We start from the raw sequence: 25796 nt of genomic DNA on the forward strand, positions 1-25796 counted from the left end.
GTGCCCTAATCCCATCAATTCCAGCACCTCAAATCCCTCAGCAGCCCTGTCCCCATGATCCTGCAGCGCCCCAAATCCTGCGTCTTCCATAGCACCCCAAATCCCACAGCACCCCAATCCCTTCACCTCTAGCGCCACAAATCCCCCAGCACCCCAAAACACCTCAAATCCCACAGCACTCCAAATCCTGCACCCCTGTTCCCACAATCCCTCTGCAGCCACATCCCCAAATACCCACAGAGCCCCAAAGCCCCAGGATCCACAACAGCACCCCAAATCTGGCAATAGGCCCAGCACCCCATTCCATAATCCCGCTGAACCCCAAATCCCCCAGGATCTGCAGCACCCCCATCCCCATGATCCCAGTGCACCCCACATCCCCCAGCACCCCAAATCCTGCAAGCACCCTCATTCCATGATCCCACTGAAATTCAAATCCCCCAGCAACTACAGCACCCCAAATCGTGCAGCACCCCCATTCCATGATCCCACTGAACCCCAAATTCCCCAGCACCTGCAGCGCCCCAAATCCTGCAGCACTCACCTCTTGATGATCCCATATCCCCCAGTACCCCCAAATCTTCATTACCCCAGCACCCCAAATCGTGCAGCACCCCCATTCCATGATCCCATTGAAATTCAAATTCCCCAGGATCTGCAGCACCCCAAATCCTGCAGCACCCACCTCTTGATGATCCCATTGCACCCCACGTCCCCAGTACCCCCAAATCTTCATTACCCCAGCACCCCAAATCGCGCAGCACCCCCATCCCCAGGATCCCACTGAACCCCACATCCCCCAGCACCCCAAATCCTGCAAGCACCCTCATTCCATGATCCCACTGAACCCCAAATTCCCCAGCACCTGCAGCGCCCCAAATCCTGCAGCACCCACCTCTTGATGATCCCATATCCCCCAGTACCCCCAAATCTTCATTACCCCAGCACCCCAAATCGTGCAGCACCCCCATTCCATTATCCCAGTGAAATTCAAATCCCCTAGGACCTTCTGCACCCCAAATCCTGCAGCACTCACCTCTTGATGATCCTATATCCCCCAGTACCCCCAAATCTTCATTACCCCAGCACCCCAAATCCCCCCAAACCCCCCACCCCTCCCGAATCAGACAAGTCAGGCCACTTATGATATTTTTCTTAGAAAATCATTGATTTTAACAAAAAACCCCACCTTTTTACCCCTCCCACCCCAAGAGGGGGTTCAGGTGGGGGTGTCCCCCGTGTCCCCGGGGCTGACCCCGGCGGTCACTTGGTCGCGCCGCCAGAGCTCCTCCACCAGGGCGTCCAGGACGGGGCCGACCCGGGCCAGCCCCGCGGCGCCCCCGGCCCGCAGCACCCGCAGTCCCTGCGAGCCCTCGAAGGCCTGAACGTCCCCCTCGGTCACGGCCGTGTGCGGGACCAGGTCAAATCTGGGGTGGGGAGGGGACACAGGGTCAAGGGAAACAGCAACGCCCCGGAAAATCCCCCGAGAAACACCTGAGGTTCATGGGGAGTGTTGAACTCATCGGTGTAACCAGGTGGGAGAGTTCTCTGCCTGCCCAGGGACTGAGTGGTTTGAGATCTGGGGGTTCAAACCTGACTGGGGGGGGATGCAGGGTCAAGGGAAAATAAATAAGTGGGGGTTGTGACCCAATGAAACCCCTCCAAACCCCCTAAAATATCTATGGGAGTTGAGAGCCCATCAGTGTAATGAGAGTTGCACGTTCTCAGTATTGAGTGGTTTGGGATCTGGGGGTGCAAAGCTGACTGGGGGGGGCACAGGGTCAAGGGGAGACCCAGAAAATCCCCCCAAAACCCCCTGAAAATACTGGCAGCTGTGACCCAAAGAAACCCCTCCAAACCCGCTAAAATATCTATGAGAGTTGAGAGCCCATCGGTGTAATGAGAGTTGCACGGTCTCAGTATTGAGTGGTTTGGAATCTGGGGGTGCAAAGCTGAATGTGAGGGGGATACGGGGTCAAGGAGACACCAATACCCTGAAAAATCCCCCCCCAAAACCACCTAAAGAGAAATGGGGATTGTGAATCCATTGGTGCAATGAAGTGTTGTAGGTTGCTGAGATAACAAGTGCTGAGAAATATTGGGGTGCAAACCTGACTGGGGGGGATGCAGGGTCAAGGGAGACCCAGAAAATCCCCCCAAAACCCCCTGAAAATACTGGCAGTTGTGACCAAAAAAAACCCCTCCAAACCCCCTAAAAATCAATGGGAGTTGAGAGCCCATCGGTGTAATGAGAGTTGCACGTTCTCACTATTGAGTGGTTTGAAATCTGGGGGTACAAGCCTGACTGGGGGGGGGTATAGGGTTAAGGGAGACACTAACACCCCAAAAATCTCCTTTAGGGTGGCAAAACCCCCTAAAAACAAGCAGGAGCTGTGAACCCATTGGTGTAACCTTTTGTGCACATTGTCAGCCTGCCGAAATACCAAATGCTGAGAAATCTGGGGGTGCAAACCCATTTTGGGGCAAGAGGGGTCAAGGAACACCTAAAAAACCCCCAAACCCCGTGAAAATCAGCAAGAGTCAGGAATCCACTGGTGTGCTGTTCTCAGGCCCTGCCCATACCAAGCACTGAGAGCCCCAGGGGTGCAATCCCCCCGCCATGGGGTGACCTTTGGGGACTCCCCAAAAGGATACTTGGTGCCCACGACCACCCTGACGAGGTGGCGGTCCCCGGGGCCCAGCACGCGGCCCATGAGCGCCGGCAGCTCCTCGAAGGACGCGCGGTCCGTGAAGGAGAACAGGAACAGGGCGGCGTCCGCCTCCTCCTTACAGGCCTGCAGGGCACGGGGACACCGCTCACCGCGGGGTCCCGGCGGTGTCCCCCGCCCCAAAATGCGTCCCCAGCCCCAAAATGCGTCCCCAGCCCCAAAATGCGTCCCCCGCTCACGGGCAGCAGGTGCTCGAACTTCTTGAGCGCTCCGTCCCCGCAGTCCCAGAGGTGCAGCTGGAACAGGACGGGGCGGCCGCTGCCGCGGGGCTTGGCCGGCCAGAACAGCGTGGTGGCCTCGATGCCTGCGGGGACAGCGGGACTGTCACCCCCGGGACACCCCTGGGTTATACACAGGGTCTCGGGTGGCCTCGATGCCTGCGGGGACAGCGGGACTGTCACCCTCGGCCCCTCCCCAGGGTCTCATTGTGGCCTCAATCCCTGCGGGGACAGCGGGGCTGTCACCCTCGCCCCCTCCCCAGGGTCTCATTGTGGCCTCAATCCCTGCGGGGACAGCGGGGCTGTCACCCTCGCCCCCTCCCCAGGGTCTCGTTGTGGCCTCGATGCCTGCGGGACTGTCACCCCCGGGTCCCCCCAGGCCGTACCCAGGGTCTCGTGGTGGGCGGGGGGCGCGGGGGTCCCTCCCAGCCAGGCCACCAGCGCTGTCTTGCCGACGCCGCTCCTGCCCGCCAGGAAGAGTTTGTAGGTGACCGTGGGCACCGCCAGCGCGGGCGGCAGCGCCGGGCGCTCCAGCAGACCTGGGGAGGGGCTCGGGGTCAGGCTGGGGGGGCTCAGAGCCCGGCTGGGGGGCGCAGGGGGGGCACGCACCGAACACTCTCCGCTGGTTCTTGTGCACGATGGAGTCCAGGTAGGGGCGGCCGGCGGGGGACAGGAGCCAGCCCGGCTCCAGCGCCCAGTCCTGCTCTGCCATGGGCCCCCAAACCTGGGGGACGGCGAAGAGCCCCCCTTCCCCCATGGGGTCACTGCATGTGCAGCTTTGGGGGCTCCTTCTGACCCCACCCCAAGGTCCAGGCACCCTTCCCAGGGCCCCTAAATCCTCCATCGGGTCCCTAAAAAACCCCCCGTGTCCCAGCATCCTCCCCAAAACTACCCATGGGGTCCCTGACACTCCTCTGTGAGGTGCCTGCGCCCCTTCCATGGGGTCTGTGCCCTCCCATGGGGTCCCTGACCCCACTCTGGGGTCCCTGACCCCATACCTCCATCCCTAGGTCCCTACGGCCCACTTGGCCTCACCCCTCAGTGTCCTCCATGCTCACAGGTGTCCCTCACACCACTACGGGATCCCTGCCCCCTCAGTGTCCCTCCATCCTCACAGGGTGTCCCTCACACCCCACACGGGGTCCTTGCCCCCCTCAGTGTCCCTCCATCTTCACAGGGTGTCCCTCACACCCCACACGGGATCCCTGTCCCCCTCAGTGTCCCTCCATCCTCCCAGGGTGTCCCTCACAGCCCCACACGGGGTCCCTGCACTCCCCCGAGGGGTTCCTGCCACCGCCGCGGGGTCTGTGCTGCCCCCAGCTGCTCCCGTGCCCCCACAGCATTTAGGAGGAGGGGACCCAGCCACTTTCCCCTCCCCGCTGCCCCCCAAATTCCCCCCATGCCTTGTATCCCACACCAATTTTCCCGTGCGGGCCCTTTAAGACGCGGCGCCGCCGCTCACCTGAGGCAGCTTCCGCCTCGTTGTGACGTCACGAAAATAGGCGGGGCGCTACGGAGACCACGCCCAGGCACAGCTGCGCGTGCGCGGTGAGTTGGGGGCACACGTGGAGTGACCCCGGCCCTGCGGATTTTGGGGGCTCCCCATCCCCACTTACTGACACCGGAATGATTTGGGGGTCCCCATCCCAAGTTACTGACACCAGAATGATTTGGGGGTCTCTATCCCAAGTTACTGACACTGCAATGATTTGGGGGTCCCCATCCCCAGTTGCCAGCACTGCTGGGATTTGGGGTTCCCAACTGCCAGTGTTTCCAGGCTTTGGATCTCTCCCTCATCCCTAATCACTGACACTGGAATGCTTTGGGCTCCAGCAGGTCTTGGGGTCCCAGTTTCCAGCCCCAGCAGGCTCTAGGATCCCCATCTCCATTTCCTATCTCCAACAGGCTATGGGATTCCCAGTTCCCAGCACTGGCAGGATTTGGGGTCCTTATCACCAATTTCCAGCCCCAACTCGCTTTGGGGTCCCATTTTCCAGAGCTGGGAGGCTTTGACATCCCCGGTTACCATCTCCAGCAGTTTTGGGATCCCCATTCCCAGTTTCCATCCCTAACAGGGTTTGGAAACTGGGAATTCCAGTTCCAGTTCCCCATTCCCAGTGCTGACAGCCTTTGTGTCCCTGTCCCTAATTCCCAACCCTGGCACGACCTGGGATCCACAATTTCCAGCACAGGCAGGAGATCGGTTCCCCAGTTCCCAGCCCTAGCAGGTTTTGGGGTCCCATCCTAAACTTCCATCTCAAACAGGGTTTGGGATCCCTGAATTCCCAGCTCCAACAGGCTTTGGGATCCCCAGTTTCCAACCCAACAGGCTTTGGGGTCCCCATCCCCAATTTCTAGCTCCAAGAAACTTCAGTGTCCCAAATTCTGTGTCCCCCTTTGCCTCCCTCCACTCCTCCAACATCCCCTGTACAAATATTTCCCTTCTCTTAGACAAAGACCCCAAATCCCCCCTTTCACCCCCAAACTTACGGCAGCACAGCAAGAACTCCCCCTCCAAATCACTCCCACCTCTCCCCAAAAGCACCAACCATCCGTTTCTTTTCCTTTTTATTTGTTAAACCACTAAAAATTCGTTGGGAAGGGGGGGGGGGAGGGACCCCCATGAACCCCCCCCAAAATGTACACAAGATTTTAAATATCACCGGAATCGCTTCCCATTGCTGCTCTCGGCCCGGGAGTGACGGGGGGGACACCTGAGTGGCGGTGGGTGGGGGGACACCTCGCTCACAGCACCAGCAGCTCCCGTGGCACTCGGGGACAGGGACCCAAATTTGGGGTGAATCTCTCGGAAGGAAGGGCACAGAACATGCATCTCCTAACGGGGAACCCCGGGAGGGGAACCCCGGGAGCGGGGCAGGATGGAAGGTGGGAGAGCAGCCCTGGAGGGATGCTCTGCAGGGAGAAGGACATCAAGGCGCCATCCATCCCCGGCTTTGACTCTTTTTTTTGGGGATGGATGGCAAAAAACATGCAAAGGGGACGTGGGGATCGATGGCGAAGCCTCGACCGCCTTCCCCGCGGCCATCGCGTGGAGAAGGAAAATTCCAAAATTCCACAGCTCACCCGAGGTGCTCCTGAGGTCTGGGGATTTTTTGACGGGGGGGGGGAAAAATTGAATTTTGCTTTCCCAAATCGTTCTGGGATGAATGGGAGAGGTGGGATTTGATGAGGGGTTTATTTACAGAGGTGGAAACGCCGCGGGTGAAGCAAATCCCTCCCCGTCCCCACGCGGCTGGGATGGGATTTAAGGCTCCGACCGGCAGAAAGCTCAGTGGGGATGGAGAAGAAAAAATTCGGGAAGAAGGGACCACGTCATGGCACTGCCGGCTTGGGGAGGGCTCCCTGGTTTGAGGGTGCTGGAGGTTGTTGACCAAAACCTGGCAGAATCTGCCCCGTTTCCCCCCCTTGGAGGGGACAGGGAAGGAGGGCTTGTCCCAGAAGGACGCACAGGTTCAATCCCTTCGGATTTGGATTTAATCTTTGCGGAAGGAGGCACGTGCAAAGATGAGGTGAAGTTACTGCATCGAGGCTGCCCTCACATTTACCAGGATCTGTCCTTTTCCCTGGAAAGCCCACCCTGCTCCCGGGCTCCAAGGGGCTGCTTCGGCCTTGAACGGGTTTGGGCCGTTCAATGAAATGAAACCTTAAAGTCTAGAAGGGAATTGGCAGCCAAATGTCTCCATTTTGGGGGAATAACAGGATTTTCGGAGTATTTCTGCTGGTCAGAGGGGATCAGGGCTGATCCCCAAGCCTGATCCAGCAGGGCAGGGAGAGGAGGGATGCTAACAATCAAGATTTTTGGCATTTTGACACAAAAAAAATGTCCTTTCCTCCTTCTTTTGGTCCTGCCTGGAGGACAGAGACGAGAGCGGCAGGTGAGAGGCAAAATAAAAAGGCATCGTGTTTGTGTTGAGCAAAGGTTGGCCGCACTGGGAGGTTCCCAGAGGGATATTGCTGTTTTCCTGACGGAGCTGAGCATGGAATTAATCAAGCTAACAGCCTCCTGCCTGCTGCAATTTAGGTTATTCCTATAAAACCACTTCTACTCACAACCCACGAGGAATTTCGGAGAGACCGAGACTCACAAACACTGAAGAGAATAAACCCAGGAGGATCCTGGCTGCAGCAGAGGAATTCCCTGGCTGCTCTCCCCGAATCCTCGGGTCCTTCCCCGCCTGTAAACACGACTGGGGTCTTACTGGGAACTGCCGGGGCAGTGCTGGAGCGTTTGCTTGGACTTTTATTGGTTTCCTGCTCCCTAATTCACAGTTTGAACGCCTGCGTGTCGGGAAGGGGCTGGGGAAGGAGGAGGAGCCGCAGGGATGGAAGGACGGGCGGCGGCCGCATTATCTCTTTGCTCGCACAAAGTACAAGGCATTTGTTTTGGGGTAATATTTGACGTTTTGTTTCTTGTCCATCAGGCCACCGAATATGATCAGCTCCCCTCGGCCTTGCACCACCGTGTGTAAACTGGTCTCGGGCGGCCCCACCACGGAGCTGCTGTTGAACACTTTCCACTTGACTCGTCCCTGCTCCTTGGTGTCCTTAATGTCCAGCACGTACATCTGCATGGGCTTGCAGTTCATGCTCTGGTACAGCGGCTTGCCCACGTTCAGCGACTGCGGCGGGTGGTGCCCGAGGCGCCGGGCGATGGGGGGCAGCGAGTGCCCCTCGCCCTGGGTGCTGCTGGGCCGCGCGGAGCCCGGCTCGGCGCCCGGGGAGCCCGGGGACGAGGCCAGGGGAGGGCTGAGCGCGGCCGAGGCCGAGGCGGCTTTGGAGGAGAGGGCTTTGACGGCCTCGAGGCTGCGGCGGAGCGCGCCGGGGGACACGGCCCCGGGCAGGGCGGCGTGGGGCGGGGTGTGGATGCCGTTGGTGTGCTCCGGGGGGTTCCGCGGGCCCGCTGTCCTGCCCTCCGCGCCGTCCAGCTGGCACAGGAGGGACGTGGGCTTCTGCTCCCAGCCCAGCTCCACGGAGGCCAGCCGCAGATCCCTCTGCTCCGGCAGCGAGCCCCGGCGCGGCGCCAGGGCCGGGCCCACCTTGAGGTCGAACCCCTCGGCGGCTGAGGGGGTGCTGGGGGACAGGGCCTGCACGGGGCTGTCCAGGGAGGCCCCGCCGGGCGGCGCCGCTCCGGGTGACACCGTGCCGCCGTTGAGCACCGGGGAACTGTCCCCTCTGGCCGGGGACAGGCTGCCCTCCCGCGAGCCCGATGGCGTCTGCCTGCGGGGCCGCAGGGTGCCCCAGCGGCCGTTGACGCAGGGAGCCTCGTCCGTGTTCCTGACGGGGGACTGGGAGCGGAATTCCCGCGTCTCGGGCACCAGGGCGGGCGGCGTGGCGCTGATCGGGGACGGGCGGGAGTTGAGGCTGGGGCTCAGCGGGGCTCTCCCGCTGGGAGCTTGGCTGAAGACCACGACGCACTGCCCCACCTGAGGGAGAGCAGGGAACAGACGTCAGGAGGAGCCTGGGTGCTGGGGAGAAGAGGTTACAGAGCATTTTGGGCAGGGGTAGGTGTGAGGGAGCAGGGAGCCCTGTGTCCGTACCCTGCAGGCAGGATGGCACCACAGCTCCGGGGCTCCGTGGTCCTCGTTCTCCACCTTGAGCGGCTGCCACGTCCAGGGGTTGGCCTGCATGTGCAGCAACCAGGCGTCTTTGAACAGCTGGGGAGGGAAGGGTCACACATTCAGGAGTCTGGGCTGGCATTCAGGAGCCCAGGCTGAGATTCAGAAGCCCTGACTGAGTTTTAGGAGCCCTGACTGAGTTTTAGGAGCCCAGGCTGAGATTCAGAAGCCCAGGCTGAGATTTAGGAGCCCTGGCTGAGTTTTAGGAGCCCAGGCTGAGTTTTAGGAGCCCTGGCTGAGTTTTAGGAGCCCAGGCTGAGATTCAGGAGCCCTGACTGAGTTTTAGGAGCCCAGGCTGAGATTCAGGAGCCCAGGCTGAGATTCAGGAGCCCTGACTGAGTTTTAGAAGCCCAGGCTGAGATTCAGGATACCAAGCTGAGATTCAGGAGCCCTGACTGAGTTTTAGGAGCCCAGGCTGAGATTCAGGAGCCCAGGCTGAGATTCAGGAGCCCAGGCTGAGATTTAGGAGCCCAGGCTGAGATTCAGGAGCCCAGGCTGAGTTTTAGAGCCCAGGCTGAGATCAGGAGCCCTGGCTGAGTTTTAGAAGCCCAGGCTGAGATTCAGGAGCCCTGACTGAATTTTAGAAGCCCAGGCTGAGATTCAGGATACCAAGCTGAGATTCAGGAGCCCAGGCTGAGATTCAGGAGCCCAGGCTGAGTTTTAGCCCAGTTTGCTGCTGGGCTCAGCCCATCAGGGCCATGGTGGGAGCGGTGCTTTGCTGCTGCAGACAGAAGATGCTGACCCAGAGTTAATCACCCATGAGTGACTACATCCCACTATGGCCATGGATAAATCCCTTCATTGCCATCTGCTATCCCTGTACAAAGTCAGGGCTCATCCTGACGAGCCTCAGTGAACCCAGGGAGCTGCTCAGAGAGCGCCTGGGGTGATTTTTATTAATTAAAGCAGCTCCAACAGCAGCTAAACAGCTTCTCTGGAAAATCAACCAGGTGGGTGCCCAGACTTGAGGAATAAAATGCCACCAACGTGCAGAGTCCCCCCATCCCAAATGCAGCCCCAGGTGCCAGGGGGATGGTGATGTCCCTGCTCCCCAGGTACTCACTGCATTGGGACCCCCGCAGCCTCCCAGGATCAAAATGGTCTCGTTGTCTATCACGATCTGCAGGGGACAAAAGAGAGTTTCAGCCCGGGAAGGATTTTTGGCCAGGCCTCCAAGGGCAGACACAGGCAGGTTCTCACTGCATGGGCGTTGCTGGGGTCTGTGTGTCCAGGATGAGGACAGAGCGGGATGCAGGGCTCATCCCACCCCTTGTCCCACACCAGTTCCTCTCTCCAAGGAGAGCCATCACCCTTCCCAAGGCTCCAGGGCCCCGACACCCCTGTGCAAAGGAGGGGAGGGTGGAAGGATTGTTTGGGAGGGCAGGTGTGGCAGCAGTGTCCGATCAGTGCTGCTGCTGGGTGAGGGATCCCTGTGGGCTCCATTCCCAGGGCATGGAAGGAACATTCCAGCACGAGCCATCCAAGCCCTGCTGGGACCAGCCACTCTCTGGGGATCACTGAGCATCCCAGATGGGGACAGCTGCCTCAGGCCAGGTGCAGCCATGAGCCCCTGCCCACCAGTTGCTTCTGGAGCTGTGCTTGGCAGGAGCAATGCTGTCAGAGGAGGGAGCAGTCGAAGGGCTGGGCAACCAGGCTGTGCTGCCTCTCCACTGATCCCCATGAATGGATCCCCATGGGCTCCATTCCCAGGGCATGGAAGGAACATTCCAGCACGAGCCCTGCTGGGACCAGCCCCTCTCTGGGGATCACTGAGCATCCCAGATGGGGACAGCTGCCTCAGGCCAGGTGACAGCCACAGCCATGAGCTCCCTGCCCAGCAGGTGCTGCTGGAGCAGGAGCAATCCTGGGATCAGGAGAGAGGAGCAGTCACGAGGGCCTGGAGCCAAACCAGGCTGTGCTGCCTCTCCACTGATCTGAGGTGCCACAGGGCACGAGTGGGGTAAAGCAGGGATGTTTTCATTACAGCTCTGAATCACTGGGGGAGAGGGCCTGGCGGGCAAGGGCCCCACAGATAACCTGGGAGGGAATGAATGAATGAATGAATGAATGAATGAATGGATGAATGGATGAATGAATGGATGGATGGATGAATGGATGGATGGATGGATGGATGGATGGATGGATGGATGGATGGATGGATGGATGGATGGATGGATGGATGGATGAATGGATGGATGGATGGATGAAGCTGTGGAGGGGGAGCCAGGCTGTGCCTGCTTCCCTCTGGCTCAGCTCACCTGGGACTGGCCCCCGCGCGGGTGAGGGCTGGGCCCTGAGATGCTGGGCTTGGACCAGGCCCACTGCTCCAGATCCAGCACCCACACGTCGTTGCTCCTGCAGGGATGAGACAACACGGGCTGAGGACACAACCAGGGAAGTGGAACTCAGGATCAGGGCTGGGTTTTATGGCAGAATTGGGATTTTTGTAGGTTGGTGCTTGGGATTTGCTGCGAGAGGTGAAGGGTGTGCTAAGACAGCAGGCAGACCCCAGAATCCTGCAGAAAATTCCTCAAGGGTGACCCCAAGACCATCCCAACCCCCTCGTGGCTCACATGGGTTATTGTCAGCCACCCTGCCCCCAAACTTACATCTGTCGGGATCCAAGGGAGCCCCCAAAAACGATCATTTTGTCCTCGATGACACAGGAGGAGTGTCCTGCCATGGGAGGGGGGCCGTGGGTGGTCATGATGCAGTTCCACCTGGGAACAGAGGCAGGAACACATGCCCCAGTGAAGGAAATGCCAAACAAAAAATCCCAAAGGCCTGCAAAGTCCTCAAGAACATGTAATGGAGGAAAACCACAGGGAAAACCTCCAAATATCCAAATAGCAACTCAACTAATTAGAAATCCCAATGTGCTAAACATTTTTAAGGCATGACCAAGTCTCATGGCCAACTTGGGAACATCTCCCCTTCCAATTAAGTTTGCCTCAAATTCTTTCCAAGAGAATTGGAAATCTTAATTACAGAGTTGTAATGACACTGCCCAAAGTGCTCTGGATAATTGATACTTTGGAGGATGAAAAGTTCTCAGCACAAGAGGAGCAGGAACCTTCTCTTTGATACAGCATTCTCCTTCTCACACACACCATCAGCGAGAAAGCTGAGTCTAAAATCAGCCAAACAGTGTTTAAAGGGAAAAGGAAAATTCCTGCCAGCTCCATGGACACTGCTGGATGCTCCAGTCCCGGAGCTGTAAAGGCAGAGGTTGAAATGATGGAGAAATCTGATTTATCACACTTCCCCGAGGGAGCTGACTTTTGGATCATCACTGAAAACAAGACCTCCAGCACTTCAGGCTTATCTCAGTAACACCTCAGTGCTCCCAGCCAAAGTGATAAGGCACATAAAACACCCAGGCTTCCCACCTGGATGGGGATGCTCAGGAAGCCTGGAATATTTAGGTACAAGTCCAGAACCATATGGAAGCAACAGCACCCACGAGCTGCTTGGCAGCACCCTGTCCTCAGCTCTGCTGTGCTTGTGTGGCTTTTCTTGTGTTTCAGAAAGAGCATTAGAGACACACCTGGGAAACCAGGACCACGCACAGCTTCCCAGGCATTCCTCCAGCTGCATTCCAGAGCCATTTCTCCAGGATCAAAGCCTGCTCTTACCAGTTTTTGGAGGGGGAGTACGTGTGGATCTCATCGAAGAACCTCTCGGGCTGGTGCAGGGGGTAAGGGCTCGGCCTGGTCCAGCCCCCAAAAAGCACCAGCAAGTCCTTGTAGACCACCAGCGTGGCCCCAGCCTTGGGAGAGGGGTAGGAACCTGGCAGGGAGGGAGGAGAAGTTAGGAAAAACCATGTTTGAACACAAGCCCCTAACTCTGCATCATTTCTTCAGTGTCACAATGTGGAGACTCCACCTTTCTGAAAAAAAAATGAAAATAACAGAAAAGGAAAAAAAAAAAAAAAAAAGAAAAAAAGGCAAAATTAGAGCTGGGAGCCTGGGAAGAAAACTCCTGCCAATTTGTGTCATGGTAATTAGTAGGAGCCTGAAAGCACATCTCAAACACAGCAAAACATCTGTCACTCACTGGCAGGAAATTGCCGGGTTTCCAGCGATCCCTCCAAATTATTGCTTTAGCGCCGAATAAAAGCAATAATTACCTCCAAATACCTCCTAAGTCTCTCCCTGAGGAGGGAGGGAGAAGGGAGACAACTCCAAGGCACCCCGAGTGGCTCGTGCAGATGTGTGGGTGCTCACAAGTGGCAGCACCCACTGAACCCCGGGTTTGAGAGGAAGCCCTGAACTGTGAATGAATTAATTCCTCCAGTCTGCAGGATGCAGTGCTGCTCTAAAAATCGTGGAAAACCTTTTTGTGGGGCCTGTTTGAGGTTCAAAGGGCTCTGCAGGGACCAGGGGCCTCCTGAGCAGGATCTGCACAAGGACAAGGTGATCTCTTGGGCTCGGTGCTGTTGGGATTTGCTGTGCTCAGATGGTTCCATGGATCCCTGAGGGCTTTCCTGAGCTCACCTCTCACCTACTGCTGCCCCTGGCCACCAAATCCCTGAGAAGCTGCAGCTGCCCCATCCCTGGAAGTGTCTAAGGCCAGGCTGGATGGGACTTGGAGCAACCTGAAGGTGTCCCTGCCCATGGCAGGGGGTGGAATGGGATGAGCTTTAAGGTCCCTTCCAACCCAAGCCATTCTGGGATTCTGTGATTCCTGTGGAAGATGTCCCTGTCCCTGGAAGGAGGGTGGAATGAGAGGAGCTTTAAGCTCCTCCCAACCCAAACCACTCTGGGATTTTATGGTTCTTAACCCGCTCAGAGCAGGAGCAGCCTCAGTGCAAGAAACCTGTTGGCAAGAGCAACTATCAAAGGATTCGATTCCTTTGAATTTATGTTGGGAAATCAGACACTGCAAAAGCCCAGTCCCTGCCTGGCCCTGGAGCCAGAGCTGCTGTGTCTGTGTCAGCACCCTGCTGATGTGTGAGGTGCTGAGCTGCTTCCCAGAACAGCTAAAACCTCTGCAGGGCCTGACTCTGGGCATCTCCTTCCCATGGTGGCCACCAGCACCTGGCACATTGCTCCAGCTCCACAGCCACCCCTGGCAGTTCATTCCCATCCCAGCACTGCTCCAGCTCCACAGCCACCCCTGGCAGTTCATCCCAGCACTGCTCCAGCTCCACAGCCACTCCTGGCAGTCCATCCCCATCCCAGCACTGCTCCAGCTCCACACCTTCCCCTTGTAGTTCATTCCCAGCACTGCTCCATCTCCACAGCCATCCTTTGCAGTCCATCCCACCCACCCCAGCACTGCTCCAGCTCCACAGCCATCCCTTGTAGTTCATCCCCATCCCAGCACTGCTCCAGCTCCACAGCCACCCCTGGCAGTCCATCCCAGCACTGCTCCAGCTCCACAGCCACCCCTTGTAGTTCATCCCCATCCCAGCACTGCTCCAGCTCCACAGCCACCCCTGGCAGTCCATCCCCACCCCAGCACTGCTCCAGCTCCACAGCCACCCCTGGCAGTTCATCCCCATCCTCAGCACTGCTCCAGCTCCACAGCCTCCCCTGGCAGTTCATCCTTCATTCCCATCCCATCACTGCTCCATCTCCACAGCCACCCCTGGCAGCTCATCCTGGCATCTCCAGCACTGCTCCAGCTCCACAGCCTCCCCTTCCAGTTCATCCCCATCCCAGCACTGCTCCAGCTCCACAGCCACTCTTGGAGTCCATCCCAGCCAGCACTGCTCCATCTCCACAGCCACTCCTGGAAGTCATCCTGGTATCCCCAGCACTGCTCCAGCTCCACAGCCTCCCCTGGCAGCTCATCCCCAGCCCAGCACTGCTCCAGCTCCACAGCCTCCCCTTCCAGTTCATCCCCATCCCAGCACTGCTCCAGCTCCACAGCCACCCCTTCCAGTTCATCCCCAGCACTGCTCCACCTCCACAGCCATCCCTGGAAGCTCATCCTGGCAGTTCATCCCCATCCCAGCACTGCTCCAGCTCCACAGCCACCCTGGCAGTTCATCCTCAGCACTGCTCCAGCTCCACAGCCACCCCTGGCAGTCCATTCCTGCATCCCAGCCCAGCACTGCTCCATCTCCACAGCCACCCTTGTAGTTCATCCCCATCCCCAGCACTGCTCCAGCTCCACAGCCACCCCTGGCAGTTCATTCCCATCCCAGCACTGCTCCAGCTCCACAGCCACCCCTGGCAGTCCATCCTGGCATCCCCAGCACTGCTCCAGCTCCACAGCCATCCCTGGCAGTCCATCCTGGCATCCCCAGCACTGCTCCAGCTCCACAGCCACCCCTGGCAGTCCATCCTGGCATCCCAGCCAGCACTGCTCACCTCCACAGCCATCCTGGCAGTTCATCCAGCTGCTCCATCTCCACAGCCACCCTGACAGCTCATCCTGGCATCTCCAGCACTGCTCCAGCTCCACAGCCACCCCTGGCAGTCCATCCTGGCATCCCCAGCCCAGCCCCACAGCTCTGAGCCCACCAACAGAGCAGCTCAAGGGCACGGCTCACACGTGGCCCCCTCTCCGAAGCAGCCGATGCTCCCACCTGGCCCCCGTCCCCTCCCCTGTCCCAGCAGGACTCAGAGGCACAATTTTAGCAGGGAATGACACCCAGAACAGACTATTTTTAAAAGAAACCGGAGCAGCTATTTTAGGATGTTGCAGCTGAGGGAAGCAATTCTGTCGCGATGGGTTCCAGGTGCTGGGAGGGAAGAGCCCAAAGCAGCCCTGGCCTGATGCAGAGATGGCCACGGTGTCCCTGAGCCCTTCCCCAGGGACAGAGAGTTCTGCTGCCCTCAGCCTCATGGAGATGAGGGAAAACTGGGAATAAAGCTCTGCAGAAGCATTTAATGCAAGGTAATGCATGGCCAGAGCTGTAGCAAGGTCTCTGTGAGGACGAGATGTCAGTGAGGGTCACATTTGTACTCCTTGTTCCTGAATTCCAGCTTTCCTGGCTCATTCCATGTGTGCAATTCATTAACCCACACCAGCAGGTTTCCAGCCTAAATAATTCCCTGGCAGTGCAGAAAGTTTTTCTCCTAAGCCTGGCACCACAATAAAACATTTGTACCAGAACTTGTGAATCCCAGCCGGGTGATATCGCCAGGGATGCCACAAGGTGCTGGGGTTAAATTGGGTTATTTTTAAACCAAAAGGGGCAGCAAGAGTCATTCCAGGATGGAAAAACATTGGCACCTTGCTCAGAAAGGTCTGGGATGGAGCAGTGAGTGAGGAAAGTCACCCTCCCACTGCTGTAACCTGAAGGTCAACCCCGGCCTGAGCCAAGGAGACAATTCCCAAGTGAGTCAGTGCCGTGCAAACAGCCCAGGGCAGAGGCCAGCCCTGGTTTTTCAGGAAGCTTTGCTGTTATTGGACATTGTACGGATGTAAATGAGCTGAGTTTCATTCTGCAATGAAGGAAAACTCTGCATTTTACAAGTCAAAGAAGTGCTGGGCCTCTCAAAGCCTCTTCCAACAGCAAAACTGGGGTATCTGTGGATGCTCTCCACAAATGAGATGCACCACAAGCATCTCCAGGATCTTGTGCTGGAGCAGGAATGTGTGGAAATCTGGAGAATGAATGCTGTTTATCCCTAAAGCAGGGGAGAGCTGCTGGGTCCTCAGGAAGGGCAGGAACATCCCGAGGGAGCTGCTGGAAGGGGAAGGCGGCGCAGCTCCGTGAGCTCAGGCCTCAGGCATGCGGAGCAGCCCGGCCAGAGGGACATCAAAGGGACCGAGGACCTGCTCAAAGTCCAGCCCTCTGAGGATGTGGGAGGTGGGAGCGGCCCTTCAAAGGCTCCCAGGAACACAGGGGATCCTCTCTGGGATAGCACACGGGCTGAGGAGCCATCAGAACTTCATTATTGAACTGCACTGGGTCCCACCGGTCACAGTGGGGAACTGCTGCCATCCTGAGCTCCCCAGCCCAGTAACACCACCCAGGCCAAAATCCAGGTTTTCCTTCCATAACAAAACCCAGGTTATCCCTCCACAACACCATCCAGCCCAAAATCCAGGTTATCCCTCCACAACACCATCCAGGTTATCCCTCCACAACATTACCCAACCCAACATCCACGTTATCCCTCCATAACACCATCCAGGTTATCAGCCCCTAACACCATTCGGATTATCCCTCCACATCACCATCCAGCCCAACATCCAAGTTATCCTTCCATAACACCACCCAGCCCAAAATCCAGGTTATTCCTCCATAACACCATCCAGGTTATCCCTCCATAACACCATCCAGGTTATCCCTCCATAACACCATCCAGCCCAACATCCAAGTTATCCTTCCATAACCTCACCCAGCCCAAAATCCAGGTTATTCCTCCATAACATCACCCAGGTTATTCCTCCATAACACCATCCAGGTTATCAGCCCCTAACACCATCCAGGTTATCCTTCCATAACACTATCCAGACCAACATCCAGGTTATCCCTCCACAACACCATCCAGGTTATCCCTCCATAACATTACCCAACCCAACATCCAGGTTATCCCTCCACATCACCATCCAGCCCAACATCCAGATTATCCCTCCATAACATCACCCAGGTGATCAGCCCATAACACCATTCGGATTATCCCTCCACATCACCATCCAGCCCAAAATCCAGGTTATCCCTCCATAACACCATCCAGGTTATCCCTCCATAACACCATCCAGCCCAACATCCAGGTTATCCTTCCATAACACCATCCAGATTATCCTTCCCTAACACCACCCAGCCCAACATCCAGGTTATTCCTCCATAACATCATCCAGGTTATTCCTCCATAACACCATCCAGCCCAATATCCAGGTTATCCTTCCCTAACACCACCCAGCCCAACATCCAGGTTATCCCTCCATAACACCATCCAGGTTATCCCTCCATAACACCATCCAGATTATCCCTCCATAACACCAGCCAGCCCAAAATCCAGGTTATCCCTCCATAACATCATCCAGGTTATCCCTCCACAACACCATCCAGGTTATCCCTCCACAACACCATCCAGCCCAACATCCAGGTTATCCTTGCTGGGGAAAAAGGCTGGAGCAGGCTGAGGGTGCAGCACAGCTCACTCCAAGCACAGCAGGCTCCATCCCTGCACAGCTGACGCTGTTCTTTCGGCTGGGATGAGGAGCTAAAAGCTGGGCTGAGCTATTTTTTTCCCAGCTGATGGATTTTCCTGGCTCGCAAAGCCAAAAAACCAACCAACCAAAGATCTCTGGCTTCCAGAGATGTTTGGAAAAGAAATGCCAGCCTCTGATTGCTCCCGACACGAGCTCTGGGTGTTTTATCTGTGTTGGATCTGTCCTTATAAGCAGTTTTTCAAGCCCAGTTATCCAGCCCTCTAAAGCCACCGGAGCCGCACACGCGGAGATTAACGGGAACAAAGGAAAAGCCTGGCTTGAAGGGCACGTGGGACACAGAGTGCCAGACCAGCCCTGTACCTCTGGAAAGGACAGCCCTGAGAGACTCCAAAACCCAGCTGGAGTGGGGAACAGCAATGCTCACCCCGTGGTTATCAGCTGGGACTGCCCAGGTGGAAGGATGGGCTCAGCTCCATGGATGGGGTTTGGGGAATGTTCCACAGGAGGGGCTGGAGCAGATCTGCACTGACCCAGGGGGCAGGGAACACATGGAAGAGTTGTGCCAAGGGGATTGGTACTGAGGAGCTTTAATTCTGGAGAAGGGTGGGATGGGAGCTGCAGCCAGGAGCTGTTTTTGCTGGATCTGGTGGATCCTGCAGGGAGCTGACATTGTGGCTGATTGGGTTTCCATGGAACACCTGGATAACCAAAGCCATGTGTCCCACGTCAAAGCTGGCAAATTAAAGGGAGCTGCTCCAGCACCCCGTGGAGTTCAAGGTGCAAAGGAATTCAAGCTCCCAGGTTCAACAGCCACCTGCAATCTGCACTCCAGAGGTACAGGGAACCATCCCTGGGGAGGGCTCAGGGCCGTCCTTTCACAGGAATTCTGGAATGGTTTGGGTTGGAAGGGACCTTAAAGCTCATCCCATGGGCAGGGACACCTTTCACTATTCCAGAGCGCTCCCAGCCCTGTCCAGCCTGGCCTTGGACACTTCTACCCAAGGCAGGATGGTGGTGCCCGTTTGTTTTGCACTCTGAGTTGTCCCAAACTGGATCCAGCCCTGCCCACCATGAGTTTTGTGTTTCCATGCTCTGGCAGCAGCACAGCCACATCCAGGGGCTGCTTTTTAGTCTGGCTGTACCTGGTTTTTCAAATCGTAGTTTCCAGCCTGGAACCCTCATCCACCCCTGACTACATCCCATCCCACAGAGCTCCATCCCAAACTTGTGTGACAGTGTGAAATCCCCAAATCTTTCCCCTTCAACCAGAAGCAAAACCAGAGAAGGAAAAAACAAAGAATCCCTCTGCTTCCCAGGCCAGCAGGGTTTTTTCCACAGCAGTCAGCAGATTCCCTGCCAGGTTTCCCAAAGGGAAGAGGACAAGCTGGTGAGCAGCAGTCCAGAGGCCAGAAGAGAATGAGCATCCCAGCAAGCCCAGCACGAGCACTGGATCTGGGAGATGCCAAAGGAGCACTCCCATGGGAAGAGCAGACATCCCTGCTGCACACCCACTCATTCCCAAAGTCAAACCCAACACTGAGCACTCTGCTCAGCTGCCTCTGATCCAGCATTTGACATTCACCTGTTTTTAATCCCAAAATGTCTAAAACAGAGCACTGGGATTACAAACATGTTCTAGACTAGTTCTGACCAGGCCTGCCTAAACCTTAGAGCCTCTAAAAGCCACAGAAGTATCATCTTCTCTTACCAAAACCACAGGCAATTTAGTGTTCCCTTCCAGAAAAACCCCAAATTCCATGCTGGGAAGCAGACAGGAATTCAGCCTTGCAGGAGTCTTAAGGAAAAACCAAACAAATCTCTGCAGGATTTGCCTCCTCAGCACAGAGACAAAACCTCTGCAGACACAAATAACCTCTTGGGAAGGAACTGAGGGAATATCCTGAGTTTATCTGCAACCTCTTGGGAAGGAACTGGGGGAATATCCTGAGTTTATCTGCAATTTTTGGGGGGCAGATCAGCGACCCCCTGATGCTGACACGCAGACAGAATTGCCAGTGTGGGATTCCCACCCTGCAGAGACTCGGGACTGTGGTACAAGCCCAGTCAAACCCCGTTGTGGAAGCCAAGTTTGGTTTCTCGCAATCTCTGGGAGGTGCAGGCAGAGGCCCCGGGGAGGATCAGTCACCCCCACGCTGTTGCAAGGTGCCCGTGGGTATTTTTTTAACCCCGGCACTCCGAGGTGCTGCCGCTCTGATAAATCCATGAACAAGGAGAGGCAGTGCCCTCTGAACCCCGTGCAACTGGATTTACTGAGTCACTCTGTGCTAATGCCTGGCAAAAATGTCCTCATGCAGCATTGAGCAAACAATGGCGAGATAACCGCGCCAGAACGCCGCGGGCTCGGCTCTTATCTCCCAACAGCCCCGGACGGGATCGCCGCAATTCCTGCCGCAATTCCTGCAGCTGCACTGCGGGAGAGGCTTTACTGGGATACACCCTGGCCCTCTCCCTGGCAGCAGTGCCCCGAGGTGCTGGGAGCTCCGAGGGGTGAGGTCACCCTCAGCAACCATCCTTTGGGAAAGGAGGATTTGGGAAAGGCAACCATCCTTTGGGAAAGGCAAATTTGGGAAAGGAGGATTTGGGAAAGGCAACTGTCCTTTGGGAAAGGAGGATTTGGGAAAGGCAGATTTGGGAAAGGCCATTGTCTTTTGGGAAAGGCAACCTTCCTTTGGGAAAGCAGATTTGGGAAAGGCCATTGTCCTTTGGGAAAGGAGGATTTGGGAAAGGCAATCGTCTTTTGGGAAAGGCAGATTTGGGAAAGCCATGTCCCTTTGGAAAAGTGTGATTTGGGAAAGGAAACCTCCTTTAGGAAAAGCAATTTGGGAAAGGCAGATTTGGGAAAGGCAAGTGTCCTTTTGGAAAGGAGGATTTGGGAAAGGCAATCATCCTTTGGGAAAGGCAACCATCCTTTGGGAAAGGAGGATTTGGGAAAGGCAACGTTCCTTTGGGAAAGGAGGATTTGGGAAAGGCAACTGTCCTTTGGGAAAGGCAGATTGGGGAAAGACAGATTTGGGAAAGGCAGATTTGGCAAAGGCCATTGTCCTTTCGGAAAGGAGGATTTGGGAAAGGCAACCGTCCTTTGGGAGAGGCGGATTTGGGAAAGGAGGATTTGGGAAAGGCAGCTGTCCTTTGGGAAAGGTGGATTTGGGAAAGGAAACCTTCCTTTAGGAAAGGCAGATTTGGGAAAGGCCATTGTCCTTTGGGAAAGGCCATTGTCCTTTGGGAAAGGAGGATTTGGGAAAGGCAACTGTCCTTTGGGAAAGGAGGATTTGGGAAAGGCAACGTTCCTTTGGGAAAGGAGGATTTGGGAAGGGCAGCTGTCCTTTGGTAAAGGAGGATTTGGGAAGGGCAGCCGTCCTTTGGGAAAGGAGGATTTGGGAAAGGCAGATTTGGGAAAGGCAACCATCCTTTGGGAAAGGAGGATTTGGGAAAGGCAACTGTCCTTTGGGAAAGGCAGCAGTCCTTTGGGAATGGCGGATTTGGGAAAGGAAACCTTCCTTTAGGAAAGGCAGATTTGGGAAAGGCCATTGTCCTTTGGGAAAGGAGGACTTGGGAAAGGCAACTGTCCTTTGGGAAAGGTGGATTTGGGAAAGGAAACCTTCCTATGGGAAAGCAGATTTGGGAAAGGCAACGATCCTTTGGGAAAGGAGGATTTGGGAAAGGCAGCAGTCCTTTGGGAAAGGCCATTGTCCTTTGGGAAAGCAGATTTGGGAAAGGCAGCCATCCTTTGGGAAAGGAGGATTTGGGAAAGGCAGATTTGGGAAAGGCAGCCGTCCTTTGGGAAAGGTGGATTTGGGAAGGGCAGCCATCCTTTGGGAAAGGCAGATTTTGCCTCGCACGGGAGCTGCTCTTGCAAAAGCCTCTGTTCCCTCTCTCCGTGGGTGGAATCCCCAGCATCCACCTCGCCCTGCTTCCACGCTGCTGGTTTTGTTCCCCCTGCAGTGACGCTGCCCCGCAGACTCCCCTGGTGATTTCACAGCCTGACGCCTCCCCAGATCGGCCCCTGAGCAACTGCAGAGCTCAGCGCTCCCAGAAGGGCTGAGCAGCTCCTGCAGCTCCTGTTCCTGGAGCTGGGAACTGGGCTTGGGCTCCCCAGCCCCAGGAGGGGGCTCCTGCAGGGCAGGGGGAGGTCAGGATGGGACATGGGGCCGTGTCCAGCCCTGCTGAGCTCCGCACTTTTTGCTCCTGATTTGTTTCCTGCAGCGCGAGGGAGGCGCCCCAGCCTCGGAGAATCCCAAAATGACTGGTGTTCCAGGAAATGGCTGCTGTGTAATTTGGTGAGGTTACAGCTACCACGGGGCTCCAAACCTCAACTATCCTCTAAAGAGCACCCTGTAGGCACAGCCAGAGAACCACAGGACGATTTGGGATGGAAGGGACCTTAAAGCTCGTCCCATTCCACCCCCTGCCATAGGCAGGGACACCTTCCACTGGATCAGGTTGCTCGAAGCCCTGTCCAGCCTGGCCTTGGACATTTTTTGGGACTGGGAATCCACAATCCTTTTGGATGCAGTCAGAGGGAGGAAGTGCAAAAAGCCTGGGAAGAGCCAGGGCTTTGCTGCTCCCAGTATTTGCTACAAGGACAACAGTTATTCACTCAAACCCCAGCATCTTCCCAGCACAGCAAAGGAAATTCAGTGCAGCTCTTTGCACTCCCCTCCTCCCTTGCTGTGTCCTCCTTCACTCCTGTTTTCAACCCATTGGTTCCTGAACTTTGCTCCCTCCAAGCCAGGGAAGCATTTTTCTCCTTCATTCCACTAATTCCAGCCCTGAGCGCCAAACTCCCTGAATATTTCATGGCAGGAACCAAAATCCACCTTTGGACAGCAGTCAAGCAGGAATGAGGTCTCTGCTGTTCCAGGTGCCTGCCCCATTCTCTGTGAGTTTTACAGCAGATGCTTTGGGGAAAGATTAAAATCAGACACAGAGCACCGGGATGCCGAGAGGCTTGGAGAAGTGTGGATTACACTGCCCCGGGAATGCTGCCTGCCCAATCCCGAGGATTACACACCTAATCCTGGTGCACTGAGTCCTCAAGGCAAAGGCTGGGCTGCCTCGGAAGGAGCTCTTGCCGATAGATGTCAGCACAGCCTGCCCGAATTTCCCGGCAGGATCCTTCCCTCCCAGCTGACAGCGCAGCCGTGGGATCGCGGGGTTTGTCCCGCTGACCCCACAAGGGACAGGGAGGGAGCTGCCCCGGAGGCAAGGCCTGTCAGAGAGCCAGGAAAGCGGAATAATTGGGTGTGAAACCATCAGGGAATTTGTGTCCAGGGAAACCGTCACCCCCGGGTGCCTCCCACGCCTCGGGAAGGAGGGATCGGCTCCCTCTGAGGTGCAACACATTCATGAGATGTGAGACACCACCAGTGTCAACAACCCCGTGTGCGGCTCCGGGCTTTTGAGCCTTTTTCCTGAAAAGGAAATAAATTGGGAGATGCTTTGTCTGAGCCACAGTTTGCAAATTCCTTGGCTTCGACCAAATTCGGACAAGTGAGAAATTAAATTCTCTGCAGGGCTGGCAAATCAAACGTCAGAAAAAAGGGAAAAAAAATCCTGATAGAAAAAAATCCTCTTGGAAAATCCGGCCTAACTTCTGCCTAAGTTAAAGGGATGACAGTCCTGCACTTTCGGATCATTAAAATACAAATTGTTCTCCTAGTGCTGGCTTTCCAAGGTGGAGGAGGGAATACCAGGTACTAGTAGTAGTAGTAGTAGGAGGAGTAGTAGTACCTGGTACTACTACTAGGAGGGATTCCTGCTCAACCCTGGAAATGCCCAAGGCCAGGCTGGACAGGGCTTGAAGCACGCTGGGGTAGTGGAAGGTGTCTTTGACAGTAGAACAAGGTGAGAGCCCAAATTTGTACTGAGGGAAGAGGGAATCGAGAGGAACTGAGGGAAGAAGGAAGCCAGAGGAACTGAGGGAAGAGGGAATCGAGAGGAACTGAGGGAAGAAGGAAGCCAGAGGAACTGAGGGAAGAGGGAATCGAGAGGAACTGAGGGAAGCGGGAATCCAGAGGAACTGAGGGAAGCGGGAATCCAGAGGAACTGAGGGAAGAGGGAATCGAGAGGAACTGAGGGAAGAAGGAATCCAGAGGAACTGAGGGAAGCGGGAATCCAGAGGAACTGAGGGAAGAGGGAATCCAGATCCCCACTCCAGCACTCCCTTCCCTTCGAGCTGCTCCTCTCGCAGCCTGCTCAGCCCTTCCCTCTGCTCCCTCCCCACAGGCCTGTGCCACGTCAGGCTGAGCTGTCGGGCAGGGCAGGAGGGCGTCCTCGGCCTGAGGGATCATTCCCTGAGGGAGAGCCACAGCCGGACGCTGCCTCCCTGCCCTGCTGACCCGGCAGCCCAGCCCTGCTCCGAGGAGCCCATTTCCCACAGCAGGGAATGCTTTGCCCCACGGATAAAACCCGGCTGAGGAGCCCATTTCCCACAGCAGGGAATGCTTTCCCCCACGGATAAAACCTGGCTGAACTTCCAAGTCCTGCGGTGCATAGAGAGCAGGGAATGGGAGAGGAGAAGCGCTTTGGGCTGCTGGGGTTAAAAAAACCCCTGTGCCAGCCCCGACTGAGCCAGCCCTGCTCCTGGGCACATTCCCACCTCCCTGGGCACATCCCCACCTCCATGAGGACATTCCCGCCTCCCTGGGCCGGCAATCCATGGCTCCTTCACAGCCATTCCCGGCTGCCTCGGGCACCGCATTCCTGGAGGCCCAGGCACACCTCAGTGGAATTGCTGAGCTGCCTCTGCCCCCTCCCCGTGCCTCGGTGACCTTGGCGGATACCGGGAGCGCTGGGAAAGCCGTGGGAACGCGGCATTGATAAGGATAAGGCGCTGCCAGCTGGAGGGAGGGGCAGGATGCAGCCAGGTAGGGTCGGGGGGAGGGAGGAATGTGAGAATCCCACATTTCAGATGTGGGATTTGGGAGCGGGAGGTGCAGGCATGTCTTCCCCTGGTGGTGATGGAAGATCCTCACCCATTCCTCGTCCCACTGACCGGGTGTCGCAGACAACTTTTATGGAAAATCTTTTCTTTAGGATTTTTCTTCCTGAGAAGCTGAGAGGCCTCAAGAACAAAATATAAACGTTGATTATCTGCTGCTGTGGAATGCAACAGGTGCATCTGTGATTGGTCTCATAGAGCTGTTTCTAGTTAATGGCCAATCACAGTCAGCTGGCTCAGACTCCCTGTCCGAGACAGAAGCTTTTGCTGTCATTCTTTTCTATTCTTAGCCAGCCTTCTGATGAAACATTTTCTTCTATTGTTTAGTACAGTTTTAATGTAATATATATCATAAAACAATAAATGAAGCCTTCTGAAACATGGAGTCAACATTCTCATCTCTTCCCTCATCCAAGAACCCCTGTGAACACCAACACAGCCGGGCTCTCCAAGCCTTGGTTTGCAGGGAGCAGATCCCAGACAGGGAGGGATCCCAGGCAGGGATCTTTTGGCTTTTCCTGCCTGGTTCAGGGACAGCCCCTGTGGGATCAATCTCTGCAAACAGCTCACCACAAGCTCAGTTTGGATCAATCCCTGCTCACCACAAGCTCAGTTTGCAGCTGAGGGATCAATCCCTGCAAACAGCTCACCACAAGCTCAGTTTGGATCAATCCCTGCTCACCACAAGCTCAGTTTGCAGCTGAGGGATCAATCCCTGCTCGCCACTCGCTCAGTTTGGATCAATCCCTGCTCACCACTCGCTCAGTTTGCAGCTGAGGGATCAATCCCTGCTCACCACTCGCTCAGTTTGCAGCTGAGGGATCAATCCCTGCTCACCACAAGCTCAGTTTGCAGCTGAGGGATCAATCCCTGCTCACCACAAGCTCAGTTTGCAGCTGAGGGATCAATCCCTGCTTGCCACTCGCTCAGTTTGCAGCTGAGGGATCAATCCCTGCTCACCACAAGCTCAGTTTGGATCAATCCCTGCTCACCACTCGCTCAGTCTGCAGCTGAGGGATCAATCCCTGCTCACCACAAGCTCAGTTTGCAGCTGAGGGATCAATCCCTGCAAACAGCTCACCACAAGCTGAGTTTGGATCAATCCCTGCTCACCACAAGCTCAGTTTGCCCGTGGGTTTTGTACCCGTGGTCCCTGGGGCTGCTCCGTGCC

General features: G+C 56.2%; 2 protein-coding genes across 6 annotated transcripts in view; both read right to left on the minus strand.

Moving 5' to 3' along the window:
• Positions 1 to 1136: 1136 nt before the first annotated feature.
• Positions 1137 to 4430, minus strand: CPLANE2 (ciliogenesis and planar polarity effector complex subunit 2). 4 transcript variants are annotated; one of them, XM_064730644.1, is made up of 6 exons: positions 4410 to 4430; positions 3557 to 3671; positions 3334 to 3486; positions 2909 to 3033; positions 2656 to 2795; positions 1137 to 1427 (listed from the first exon to the last, which is right to left on the minus strand). In XM_064730644.1, the coding sequence occupies exons 2-6, from the start codon at positions 3657 to 3659 to the stop codon at positions 1220 to 1222; spliced, it is 729 nt and encodes a 242-aa protein (XP_064586714.1). In that variant the 5' UTR covers positions 3660 to 3671; positions 4410 to 4430; the 3' UTR covers positions 1137 to 1219. The 4 variants fall into 4 exon arrangements, with proteins under 4 accessions (XP_064586714.1, XP_064586713.1, XP_064586711.1 ...); XM_064730643.1 differs by having other exon boundaries at positions 3557 to 3694; positions 4410 to 4425; XM_064730641.1 differs by lacking the exon at positions 4410 to 4430 and having other exon boundaries at positions 3557 to 3935.
• A 1072-nt stretch (positions 4431 to 5502) lies between these two features.
• Positions 5503 to 25796, minus strand: part of FBXO42 (F-box protein 42) — a 75421-nt gene continuing 55127 nt past the window's right edge. For both annotated transcript variants that reach the window (XM_064730715.1, XM_064730716.1), the window contains exons 5-10: positions 12219 to 12372; positions 11193 to 11303; positions 10842 to 10938; positions 9647 to 9703; positions 8506 to 8622; positions 5503 to 8391 (exon numbers count right to left, since the gene is read on the minus strand). In XM_064730715.1, coding sequence (XP_064586785.1) covers positions 7315 to 8391; positions 8506 to 8622; positions 9647 to 9703; positions 10842 to 10938; positions 11193 to 11303; positions 12219 to 12372 — 1613 coding nt within the window. In that variant the 3' untranslated portion in view covers positions 5503 to 7314. The remainder of the gene's footprint in view (positions 8392 to 8505; positions 8623 to 9646; positions 9704 to 10841; positions 10939 to 11192; positions 11304 to 12218; positions 12373 to 25796) is intronic.

This window comes from Zonotrichia leucophrys, chromosome 21, assembly GCF_028769735.1.
Source record: "Zonotrichia leucophrys gambelii isolate GWCS_2022_RI chromosome 21, RI_Zleu_2.0, whole genome shotgun sequence".
Lineage (NCBI taxonomy): Eukaryota > Metazoa > Chordata > Aves > Passeriformes > Passerellidae > Zonotrichia > Zonotrichia leucophrys.

What these genes read in the sequence shown, in the direction of transcription:
- CPLANE2 (XM_064730641.1), bottom strand. Translation starts at nt 3,887, where the DNA reads ATGGAAGGGGCGCAGGCACCTCACAGAGGAGTGTCAGGGACCCCATGG. An exon ending in GAACCAGCGGAGAGTGTTCG is followed by an intron (nt 3,487 to 3,556) that starts GTGCGTGCCCCC and finishes GCCCCTCCCCAG; the next exon opens with GTCTGCTGGAGCGCCCGGCG. An exon ending in CGCCCACCACGAGACCCTGG is followed by an intron (nt 3,034 to 3,333) that starts GTACGGCCTGGG and finishes CTGTCCCCGCAG; the next exon opens with GCATCGAGGCCACCACGCTG.